Source organism: Micropterus dolomieu, linkage group LG17 (assembly GCF_021292245.1).
Source record: "Micropterus dolomieu isolate WLL.071019.BEF.003 ecotype Adirondacks linkage group LG17, ASM2129224v1, whole genome shotgun sequence".
Lineage (NCBI taxonomy): Eukaryota > Metazoa > Chordata > Actinopteri > Centrarchiformes > Centrarchidae > Micropterus > Micropterus dolomieu.
Window position 1 is genome coordinate 8,419,427 of NC_060166.1, and position 12,656 is coordinate 8,432,082.

Sequence of the window (12,656 nt, forward strand, 5' to 3'; positions counted from 1 at the left end):
TCCGTCCTGTCATCCTGAAACACGCAACTCTCTAACAGACTGATGAAGAAGCCCGTGTGTGTGTTGTATTTACTTGTCTGTCACCCTTTCACCTCTCAGAGTGAAGAGATGGCAGACAACTTCCCTCCGTTCCTCCAATTTAAAAAGAATCCAAACTTCCCTTCACTGTTTTTCTATATTAATACAAGTGTCTGCCTGTATACCAACCTCTTCAACTGTTATATCTGTGTAATCTCAGACTGTATTTTGGTGTGTGTGTGTGTGTGTGTGTGTGTGTGTGTGTGAAAGAGTTTTTCTGTAGTCCATTAGCGGCCTTGAGAGGAAAAAACATCCTTTCCATATGTCTACTGGAAAATGATACAACGAACCAAAAACCTCTGCCATGACCCCTGACTCCCACTGCATGAAGCCAAACAATGGCAGTCTGTATGTGTGTTTACAGGACTCGTACTTTCTGTGGTTAGATGTGCAGGAGATTTATACTGTATGTAAAGGCTTCATATTTGTATAGCGCCTTCTAGTCTTTTCAACCACTCAAAGTGTTTTTACACTACATCTGCATTCAATCTTGCCCAAGGACACTTAAACATACAGCCTGTAGGAGCCGGGGATTGAACCGCCGGCCTTCTGATTAACGTGCAAACTGCTCCACCACCTGAGCCACATTCGTATAAACATGGGCATGCAGTTCTCTGGTATTCTTAGTTGTTGCATGTCTCATGACAACTTTATGCCTTGCCTCGCTGCATAAGTGAGCCAACCATGTGAGTGGGTAAATCATTATTGTTTTATCAAACGCATACTACTGTGAGAAAAACCCAACTCTCCATATCCCACATCATGAAAAATCTAATAAACTGGACAGAAGTTCAAACTGCTTTCAGAGAAGACAGAGGTGGATTTAAGGAAACTCAAATTTCACATGGTGATTGATCCTGAACACAACTGTCAAATATGAGCACTTGCTTTAGTTGCTATTATGTTATTTTATTTTTAGCCATGCTAGCAGAGTGGTTCTAAGGATGGCAATGTTGGTATGCCAGTCAATCTGTCCACCACTTTGGTCCAGACTGAAATATCTTAACAACTATAAGATGGATCACCACGACATTTTGTAAAGACATTCCTGATCCCCAGATGGTGAATCCTAATAACTTTCTCCTCTCAGATTTTATATTGCACCACCATGAGTTTGATTGAATTATGGTTTTGACTTGAGTAAAAAATTTCAACAAATACTAGATGGGTTACCATGAAAACTAAGAGGATGAACATAGTAAACATTATCCCTGTTAAACATCAGCATATTAGCATTGTCACAGCATTTACCCAAATTTTGAATTTGTTGTTACGTGCATATTATCACTACTAGTAATGAGAACTGAATGATTATGATAATTATAAAATGGAAATAATTTATTTGATTTAAATAAATGTTATATGTATATTAAGACTTTGTTACTGCACATACGCAGTTAGTAAGATAACCCACAGCGCTAGTAGAATGAAAATGACTGAGTATCAGTTTGGAGTGGAACAAACATAATGTATCCAACATAAAAGAATGGGTTGAATGTTTTCAAATATTCCCTTTTTTACCCTGTAGATGAAATTTGAAAACTTGAATTTGGATGTTAATAAACTGTCAAAACCAGATGATCAGATCGCTGCGCTTCTTTGGAGTGACATTACTGAATATTAGAATACAAGTCAAAGGTTTCTCCCGACTGGATTGCCGAAGGGTTTTGGGATAAAAGTTTCATTTTGCCCCTATATCGCTGTAAGTACAGCCACACAGATTTTTCCGTCTCCTTTATAGTGTTATATATCTTTCTTTTGTATTTTTTATTTTTTACACTGCTCTGGACTGCCTGAAAACAGCTTGATTATAGTCCAAGCTTTACTTCTGTAACCTATCTGCATCACTTTGTAGCACCTGCCATACACCTAGTGTGGCACGCATTCAACAACAGCGGTGGAGAAACACACCAGCTGCAGCACACACAGTGAAGATGTCCACCTGCTGGCTCCCCTCAACCCCACCCTCACTACCTAACGTTAGGCAGTCAATGGACATAAAGCTGTTATTGTGATGTACCAGCTGAACCGAAGCCCCGCCCTACTCTGCTTCTGATTGGCTAGTAGTGAGATGCTTTACACCGTAGCTAAAACAGAGATTTTAACTCACATGGTGAAAAGACGTGCTGCAGCAATTAAACCATATAAAGTGAACCATGTAAACCTGTTCTGGTACAACCCCTAAATAAAAAAATGAGCATAATACGACCTATTTAACACTTTCAGAAGTGGATTTTTTTTTTGTCTGACAGGATTTGCACCATCAGGTTCAAATTCCCTGTGTTATCCCAGTGTGAGTGCTAACTTCAGTTTCCTGGTATCTGTATTTATTTGGTGCATCAGTGTTGTTGCTTGCAACAAGCTGTGTGACTGGCGAATAAAAGGCAGCAGTGGAAAGACCCCATGATGTGAGGAACCGGGCATTTTTAACAGAGTCCTCATAAGCTACGCTAATGAGCAACATCCCCCCGGGAAATGGAATAGCCATTCCTCCAATTTAATGTGTATGACTATGTGTGCGCGTGTATGTGAACTAGCAATGCCAACCTTTGTTTAAACCCTAATAATGAACTTCCTGGGAGACAGAACCTGGAGGTGGGAGGGAGATGGAGAATGAGAAAAAGAAAAAAGTCTAAAAAGTGAAAGAATGGCGAGAGGGGAGCGAGAGCAGGAACAGGTGAGGAGGAGGATGACAGGAGGTAGAGAAGTGACAGAGGCAGATAACAATTGAGGAGGCGCAGATGGAGAGAAGTGAGAATGGTGTTGGGGGATCGAGGCAGAATTGGGGGGAAGAGAGGGTTATCATGCAAAGTTGAGAAGGAGAGATTCAGTGAGGCAGGAGAAGAGGCAGACATATGGAGAGAGCTGGGGACTGAAGAGAAAAGAGTCTGGTAAAGGGAGGATGAGAAAGAAGGACAGCCACTGAGTCAGTGAGAAGAAATCACGGTTCAAACTGCTACCTCCCACTGTCCTTGTACGGAAGCCCATTTCTGCCAGAAAAAAGAGACAGACAGATTTAAAAATAATAAAAGTAAAAATATTCATGTCTTTCTCAAATTCCCATTTATAAATCAAAACGATTTCTTAAAAGAGCTCTCTACCAATTTTACGCAGAGAGTTACTTGTCAGGAATACTACTCAGCGTGTGAAAACAGCTGTGTCCTTTCAGGTCATTATGAGGGTTATTTTAGATTGGGCCTGAGACTTCAAATGTTTAACAGAAAGCCTGTGTTACGCTGAAAAGATGTGGGCATTACCCAGGCAGGGAGGGTCCAGCGAAATACCCTAACCCTTTAAAACCTGTCTCTTGTGAATCCTTCAACTTAATGAAAGTGCAGTGCTAAATGCAAAGTCAAAACTATGAAATACAGTAGTGAGTACTAGCTAGTAAACCAAGATTAGGACTTAATATGTCATAATTTTGTTTTTTTAAAATTCAAAACGTCTTAAATGATTCTTTGTCTTTCAAAATTTGACTTTACCATGTTATCTTTTTCAAAACTTCTTTTCAGGCAGAAACGCATACTTTTGAGATCACCAATGTGCAACATTAGCCAGGCTAAATGTTTTTGTTTTGTTGTAACAATATTGTTCAACACCAGCTGTTCATTATTACCAACAGATGGTGAACTAAGGCATTTTTACTAAGATAAATACAGCATCTTTTGTAGTCACATGCCTAAGATGTGACTGACATTTGATTCCACAACTCAGTAGCACTAAATACAACTCAGAAACGAGAAGTCAATTTAAACTTTTAGAGTGACACTGAAGCCCGTATCGGCTGAATGTCATAGCTGACTGAGTGAACATGTGATAAAAGGGGGAGAAGACAGGATGTCAGATAGACACAGGTGCAGGGAACCAAAGACAGGGAGAGAGGATGATTGAAACTAAGTGTAGAATCTATTTCTAAAGCCATCAGTGGGGATGGATGGACAGACAACTCAAAGAGAAGACTGGTAAACAACAAGGGAATAGACAGAGCATCAACCTGGGCTTCTGCAACCTGAGGAGAAGTGAAGCTGGGCAAATGGATTTGACAGTGACAATGGCAACTGTACTTTTACAAAGGGGATTATAAATCTATTCATCTGACTAATCTGATCTGACTAAGCCTAATGTGTATGCATGTTGGAGTGTTGTGATTGAAAAATACATTTCACAAAGAATGAAGAACAATGGTGCACAAAACAGACATTTGATAATGAAGAGAAGTTTACACTGATTGGAGCTGAGCTAAGTCACTGCATTAAGAAACATCTTTTGTTGTGGCTAATAAAAGTAAGCAGTATAAAACAGTAAAGAATAACATTTATTTGTATGTAATATGAACAGAGAAAGAAAAAAAGTGCAAACTGCAGGCACCACATTGAGTAAAAGCATTTGTAGAAAATGTCCTCAAGCCAATCTGCATGTTGCATGTCACAGCGGACATTTAGACCGGGATGTTAGACAATATCTAGGTGATGAAGTCACACCAATGCAGAAAGCATTGCTGGTAAACCCACATCCAAGCACAGCTTTGCTCTAATCCAGTTCTTTTTTGTAGGTAGGACACCAAACCCTCAAACAGCTGTACCCAGCACTGTTTTGTGAAAAGTCTGGTTCTACCTGCTGGATAGGTCTGAATCTCTGATTCTGTCCTTAGCACTGGGGCAAAGTCATGTCGGGGAGATAGTAAGATCTGTAGAAGGGTTTTTTTACTTAGCAGTCAGGGGGCTGTGCATGTCAGGTTATGAACAAACAAAGTTGCCATTAAGTCTGATTATCAGGTTAGGTAACAGTGGGGTTTCTGGGAAAGTTGGTCATCATTTTGAGAAACACTTGTACTGACTCATACCGTGTCTCACTGACATCGGATAGCTCGACACTTGTAGAAATCTGCTGCCATCGATCATCCCCGTCAAGTAATGTATTAATGCATGCATAGATAGTCGGAGAGCTGTCTTGGTAAAATAAAAGCAACCAATCATCTCCACCACAATATTCTCATTTGTTCATAGTAAGTAACTGATTTCACAGACGCACGCTTCACCAAGAACCAGTGATATGACCTTGTATTTAAAGTTCCATTTTTGGCAATTTGGCGTTATCATCCACCTCTGAAATAGTGAATATATTGCATTTTGATTGATTAAGTAATAAGTTATCTTGTGTATGACAGTGTAAAATCCCAGACTTGTGCTAAATCAATCACAGGTTGTAGCATACAACATGGTGAGTTGGTAAATCTTTAAATGGTGAGATGTAATACAGTTACTGAAACACTAAAGGTGCCGTAATATCATGAGCTGACGAGTCATGAAATGATCAATTATGCTGCTATACAGGCAGACAGACAGACGGACAGACATGTATCCAGTCTCAGACATAAATGACAAGCAAGTAATCCACCCGCCAGTCATCCAGCCAGTCAGCCATGCATTAGGGCTCAGTGCTGTTGTGTATTTGTGTAGAGCACAGTGACTATTGGCGAGCTGTCAGTTGCTGTGACACACATACTGACGTGCAGCAGCCCTTTAAGGCCTCCCCTACAGTCTGTCAAGTAGAAGGGGAAAGAAAGTGTGTGTGTGTGTGTGTGTGTGTGTGTGTGTGTGTGTGTGTGTGTGTGTGTGTGTGTGTTGGTCCATGTGCATTTGCCTGAGTCTGCAGGTGGTAGAAAGGCGTGGGTGCAGATCAATAATAATCAGCTGCAGTAGTTCACCCAACAGTGACTCACCTCAAACACACACAAATACATGCGCAGCAGCACTCAAAAACCAATCCATACCCCTCGTGACACTGCGTTGTAGCCCGAACTACAGTGACAGCCCTAAACTAAAGGCAATACAAACACACACACGCACACACACAAAAAAAACTCAAACAAAAGCGCTTACTCACGCTCAAAAAGTACAGACTCAAAAATGCATGCGTCTAATTTAATTGATTTTTCCATACACCTCAGCGGCCTCATCTTTCTCTCCCCACCCCCACCCAGCCCCCCTGTTCTCTCTGTCTTTACCTCTTTGAAGTGGTCTTGATGATGTCGGAGACTTTCTGTATGTAATCGGTGGCGAGCACCACAATCTCTTCGTCTTCTGAGAAGTTGTCGTGGAAGATTCTGTCCAGCAAGCGTTTCCAGTGAAGCTGTGGTGAGAGGAGGAATGATAGGGATTTACTTTTTAAACCGTCATAAATTCCCCCCTTTTTTAAATATTGTATTGACTTATAAGTTGATTCCCAACCTAACTTAAGGATCATAAAGCAAATCTTTTTTAAACAATATTTTTATGACATGGAACAGATGCACAAAAAATGATGAAAAATGTAGATCTGGATTAGTTTTTTCCTTGCCAGGATTACCTTTTTATTGTAAAATGCAGGATAGTTTTGCCTGTGTGTGACATACTCTTTGATACCATGAAGGGTCCCATTCTATGGACAGCGCTTAATAGGCCTGGTTTAGAAGGTTTAATTAGGGCTAATGTTAATGTATTCATTATCATTTCTATGTGATATTTAGCTTATCTCTAGTATAATATTAATTCCAGTTACAGCAGTTCCATTTTATGTGTTGTATTCCCTCATTAAATCCATGTGCAAGAAAAATGCTCTACAAGGTGCTTAGTCTCTAATTTGCTAACGATAACTAACAACTTGTCAATATTCATAACCATTCATGCATAACATTGAAGTCAACATTTTGAAAGTTTGCAGTAGCACGTGAAACTTTTTTTAATGTCCCGCCCCATCTGCTTAGCATGCTGGCAATAACGGGAACAGGTGAGCGTCACATGGTGCCCTTTGGGTAATGCACTTTATTTAGGGCCATATGAACTGCCCAGAGAATCTGATGTGAGAAGTGCCGGTGCATGGTCCCAGTACACCAAAGAGTAAAATGTTGAAGTTCTGGTTCTGCATACCGGTGAGTATAGGCCCACATAAATGTACTGCCTACATACTATAAAAGAAACAAACATTAAATTACTGAAAATCTGCAGAAATCCAGTTAACCTGTACCCCCAAGGTTCTGTAGCAGAACTGACCTGCCACAATAAGGCCTTTCTCTAAGTCAGTTCTAGACTTGACCCATTCAGGTAAGACCTGTGACCCGATGTTTAATCAATCTGGCTTGCTACGGACAGTATCTTATAGGGGCACACAACAGCTCTGGGATTAAATGATGAATAAGATGTAAACACACTGATATGTGCAGAATAAAGCAATGATAGCTGAATGAAAGCAATAAAGCGTGATCCACATTGTCAATAGGTAACTTTAGTTAACACTTAAACCTCTAATTGTGTGCTTACATGTTTATTAGGTCTTGAAGACATACATGTGGCTTTTCAGAAGAGGAGCAGGAGCAATGATGCTATACAAAGCACAAAGTTTGTACAGAGGTTTTGGGGAGGGTGGTATCCATGCAGATTCTTTAAGCTGCCTGCTCACTGTCACTTGCACAATCTTGTAAGTTAACTTTACAGTATGGATATGTAGAAAATAATTGGCTTAATTTTGAGACCCCACCCATGAATTTGATTTTGGTTGTCAGAGGGTCCTAAGCAGTGCTTAATTTCTGCCAGAGCTAGCTGGAGAGCCGCTTCGGCTAGCTCTGAGTTTTAAGCCTTTTGCACTCTGGCACTTCGCCGTTTAAAACACCATGCGTTTTAAATAGCCTAACTAATTATTTGATCATAAATTATTAATGCACTGTGGACCTGTCCAGGGTGTACCCCGCTTTTCACCCGATGTCAGCTGGGATTGGCTCCAGCCCCCTGCGACCCTGTTCTCAGGATAAGTGATTGACGATGGATGGATGGATGAAATTATTAATGCACCTAATAATTTAAAAATTAAGCACTGGTCCTAATGCGTCATTCAGACCAACCACGAATTTTCTCCTCGCCACGCTTTCCTCGCTTGAGTACATTCGCTGCAAGTGTTCACACACAACGCGAGAAGGCAATTTTAACGCGATAACGTGAATAAACACAACTCCCCATTACTACAACTGTATGGACCCAAAGTAAACATTTTGCTGTGATTAAATAGCAATAAACAGATTAAACTGATGCCGAAAAACTGCAACATGATGCAGATTTGTTAAACATATGAATTCATGCTTTGTCAGGTCTGTCAGCAAGACAGCAGGACAACAACATCTAAAATGTTTGTTTTCTGAATGGAGTTCAGATCGATCAGGGCTATGCTAACTTGGTCACAGTAAAGTACAATGATGGCTGGAATAAAGTTACATACACATTTTTCCTTAACTCACCAGGTAGTTCAACCTCCTTGCTTTCTTTTCTCCAAGTAATGTCTAGTTTTGTCAGGTTTTTATATACGTTGAAAGAGTAAAAAGCTAATTTAATAAAAGCAGTTTACTCCGAGCTCCTCCCGCGAGTAAACAGCGTAGTTGTCAGAGCATAATCCGACCAACTACCGGTGTTTATTTGTCCAAAGGTTGCAGCGCTGCTCCCTGCTCCTCTCCCTCAAGTTTAGCAGCTCTCAGCAGATTTTCAATCCCCTGCTCTGCCCGGCCCTCTCATACATTGCTCTGAAGCCGTCGGTAATGTACGGACAATCTCCACACTGATAGGTTATCGCGACTCAGCGTCATGCGACTTTCGTCGCTTCACGACGCCCGACAGGAAATCGCGGCTCTATGCGTCCTTGCATTGACTGATAAACTCACCGCCCCGAACGCTCGCTTCGCTTTTGGTCTGAAAGCACCTTTAGTCTTAATTCAGGGATCTGAGAGCCCCAAGATTTCACACACTAGTTTCATCACTGCTTACTTACATTACTTAGAAATTAGGCTACTTGCTTTAAAGGGTTGGGGCCAACTGCCTTAGATCATCAGCAGTGATTTCAATTTAATCATTTTTCTTTTTGTATTTACTTTGCTACTTGGAAGAAATGTTTTTTTGGTGGTTACACCCCTTTGATTCCCATGTTTTTCTTCTCATGTTCACGCGGTCTGTTTTTCACTTGTGCAAATTTTTTGGCTGAAAAGCTAAAAATCTAACTCTTTAACCTCCTCTCGGAACAAGACCAGTTTCTATCTCTCCTTCTTTCCTTCATTCCTCATCCCCCCTCCAATGAAACATCTTGAAGATTCTTTGTCAGTGTTCCTGCTGCTTCAGATGAGAGCCTCCTCCTTCTTCTCTCCCTCCCTTCCTGTGTCTCCAGTGGCTTTTCCTCTCCTCTCCCCTCCCTCCATCTTTTCCAACACCCCCCAGTGTCTCCTCATTTTCTCCTTTTCTTCCTACCTACCTCTTTCGTCCCTCAATCTCTCCGTCTACCCCTGCAGGCCGGACAGCTTTTGTGAGTCACTTAGGCCTCTATGTGTGTGTGTGAGTGTGCTTGGGGGTATTGAAGCGCTACACCACACACACACACCCTCCTCCTGTGCACTTGCCACACTACTTAAAATGCTCAGTTGGAGTTCTAATCTTAATCCATCACGTCTGCTTCTACCCAAAATGCATGCACACACACACCTACTTGTAAATGATGGGTATTTGTATGTGCTGTGTGTGTGTGTGTGTGTGTGTGTGTGTGTGTGTGTGTGTGTGTGTGTGCGTGTGTGCAGTACTCACACTGGGAGCGATGCGCTGTAGCTGCCTGAGGGTGATGCGGTTATACATGGTGCTGATGTCCTTTCTTTGGTCATCATATTCTGACACAGTGATCTGGAAAGAGAGGAGATTTTACTCACACTGCACACATGCATGCATGCATGCACATGAACACACACATGCACGTGCAATCAGCTCACATTGGCCAGACGGGTCTCCAGCTGTATAATCTCCTTGGACTTCTGCGTGGCGTTGTGGGCTCCCAGCATGCTCAGTAAGCGCTCCATCAGGGCCTTGTATGCCGCCAGGATCTGAGAAGCACAATGTCATCAGCACTAATAGACAGGAGGAGCTGCGACATCATCTGTAATGGCTGGTGACATGGGTGACATGTGGCAAAGTGGACAGGATAACAAAAGCACAGCGGGGCGACAGTGGAAAACAGGTGGATTGATGAAGAAGAGAGAGAGAGATGAGTCAATAGGACAGATGGAAGAGGGGAGGGGTGAAGGAGAGAAAAGAAGGATTAAGGTAAGGATGGAGGAAAGGAGGGCAGTAGGAGGGGAGGTTAGGAAGGAGAGAAGGAGCCTAATTGAAGTCAAGTATGAGATAAAGGAAGGAAAAGATGAAGGTGGAGGGAAGAGCAGAGGAAGAGCATGGATGGAGGTAAACAGGAAATCCAGAGAGAAAATTGTTGTGAAACGAGGTGATGGACGGAGGGAGGGACAGGGAATTGAAAAATAGGTGGCCTAAAAGGGAAAAGAAAAGCGTTGATGCAAGGGAGGAAGAAAAGGGGATGATAGCAGAGAGGGGGAGATGATCGGGCAGCATTAAAGAGGGAGTTAAGGAAGCGTGTTTACCTTCACACTGTCCTCATCCTGTCCCAGGTACAGGCTTCTCTCAGGCAGTGTAAGCCCCTCCTGATCAATCTGCACATACATACAAAGTCAAAGGTCATGCAATAATTACACATTTTCTGGCGTACACATACGTGACTGTGTTGCTAAGCCCTCAACAGATGCATATTCAAGGCAGTGGTTATTTTAATAATGTGTAATAATGCTAACATTTACAAGCCATTCAGCACACTGTATGTAAAACATTTGAATTATTTATAACATTGAATAAGTAAAGCCCACTCGTAGAGTCATTCTGTGTGTCGGGCTGATATTCAATCTATTAAATCTCAGATACTGGCAAACTAATGTTATTCAACTTTAATACTGTCGCTGTCCAGTGCAAACCATGCATCTCCAAATTTGGTGATTCACATTTTCAAATAAAGAAAATTCTTCTACTTTTTAATTTGATTATCTGAAAATGCATCGTCACAAAGTTGTAAATAGGACTGTTTTTCCTGGTTCATAAAAAGCTGACATCTTGGATATATAGTTGGATACATAGTTTTCAAAAGCCAGCGACAATATTGGATGTTTTCCCTGGTAAGAGTTAACTTATTTAGGTGTCATCACATGACCTAATACAATTTCGGCCATGTTAAAATTGGTTGTTGTAGATTGGGGTGGGGGACAACTGAGCAAGATCCATTTGTTGAAGGTTTTCTGAGATGCACTCGAATGCTCAGGGGTGAAAAAAGCTAGCAAGAGAACCTTGAGTTTAGAATATTTTACCACACATGGTCACAAGTTCCTCCATACTCATGTTCAGTCACTCTAATTTAAGGAGCTGATAATGCACCAAGAAAGAACGTCATGGTGCGTCCTGTTACTGTGCTGTCTCTGAGGATTTTCCAACAGACAAGATAACATTTCTAGAATAACACACACACACACACACACACACACACACGCACACATGCTTTCTACAAATGTACACTCAGTTCTGTAACAACATTTTTCTCACCCTGATTGCATTCCTGGAGGAGTTTTTATCGTCCACATTGACGGTGAGGGAGAAGAAGACCGCAGTGCTGTACACACCCTGGGTCCTGTACAGCAGCTCATTGAAGTCCGGCCTCTGTGGGGCGCCCTCTCTCTCCCACCCAGCAGCACCGGGAGGAGCCCCCACCAGGTCCCACCCCCCACAGCTGTCTATCACCTCAGTCATGGGGTCAGAGCCCAGCTTGTCGATCTCCTGGATATTGACGCAGGATCGATAGAACTCCTTGACCTTGCGCTCTGCTGAGCCGGGCCCACGCCTCCGGATCGGCTCCAGCAGGAGACTCTGTAGCTTCTCCTCATTGTGCTCTCCTATGGCGGTGATGATGCCGTAGCTGAGCTTGTCCTCAGGGATGCCGTGGCGCCTCAGCCAGCCACCACAGGCGAAGGAGTAGAAGTCCTGGCACGGCTGGATGGTTGGGTCAATATTGGCCTGAACGAAGCGTGCCGCCCGCAGCAGGGAGCGTTTGCGTTGGCAGTCCTGCCGGCACTGTGGGTCCTGCTGGGCGTCCAGGGAAATGTACTTCAGTGCAAGCATGCTGCCCAAGATGACGCACATGCCTGCTGCAAACACCAGTGCAGAGAGGAGGCAGATCTCCCTCCGGCTCCATCGAGGAAGCCCTCCGCTGCTGCTGGTGCTGCTTAGATCTCTGTTTCGACCATTTGACAAGGTCCCGCCCCGGCCACGTCCCATATGACGGTCCAGGCTGCCCCCCAGGTGAAGGGTCATGCCGTTGCTGAGGATGTCACTGCTGTAGCGACCACCATATTTCACTTCCTGGAACTCATCATAGTGGGCAGTTAGTGAGTATGTCTTCTCCATGGCAATGGACTGTCACAAGGTAAGAAGAAGAAGGGCGTAGAGAAATGTTGAAAAGAAGTTATTTCTATGTTTAGAGTAGAGTCATTACTACTTCTACTGAGACAAAAGGGAGGACTCCCACTACAGAGCAGTAGGGATGTCAAAAGCCCTCTTTAGGCAAAGTCCACTTTATTCTTTTCAAATCAGAAGCCGGCAGAGCGAGGGGCTCTCATTGAGAACGAGGAATCTCATGGGTCCTGCTCTCTCTCACTCTCATCCTCTTTCTCTCTGCTCCCTTTCCATTTGTTC

At 42.8% G+C, this 12,656-nt stretch overlaps 1 protein-coding gene across 1 annotated transcript in view; it reads right to left on the reverse strand.

The window, feature by feature from the left end:
• The window catches only part of LOC123986037 (endothelin-converting enzyme-like 1), a 38,892-nt gene extending 26,524 nt beyond the window's left edge, over positions 1–12,368 (reverse strand). Inside the window, exons 1-5 of the mRNA XM_046074092.1 lie at positions 11,511–12,368; positions 10,508–10,576; positions 9,848–9,958; positions 9,669–9,761; positions 6,086–6,210 (exon numbers count right to left, since the gene is read on the reverse strand). Of these exons, the coding sequence (XP_045930048.1) occupies positions 6,086–6,210; positions 9,669–9,761; positions 9,848–9,958; positions 10,508–10,576; positions 11,511–12,368 (1,256 nt within the window). The remainder of the gene's footprint in view (positions 1–6,085; positions 6,211–9,668; positions 9,762–9,847; positions 9,959–10,507; positions 10,577–11,510) is intronic.
• Positions 12,369–12,656: the final 288 nt, after the last annotated feature.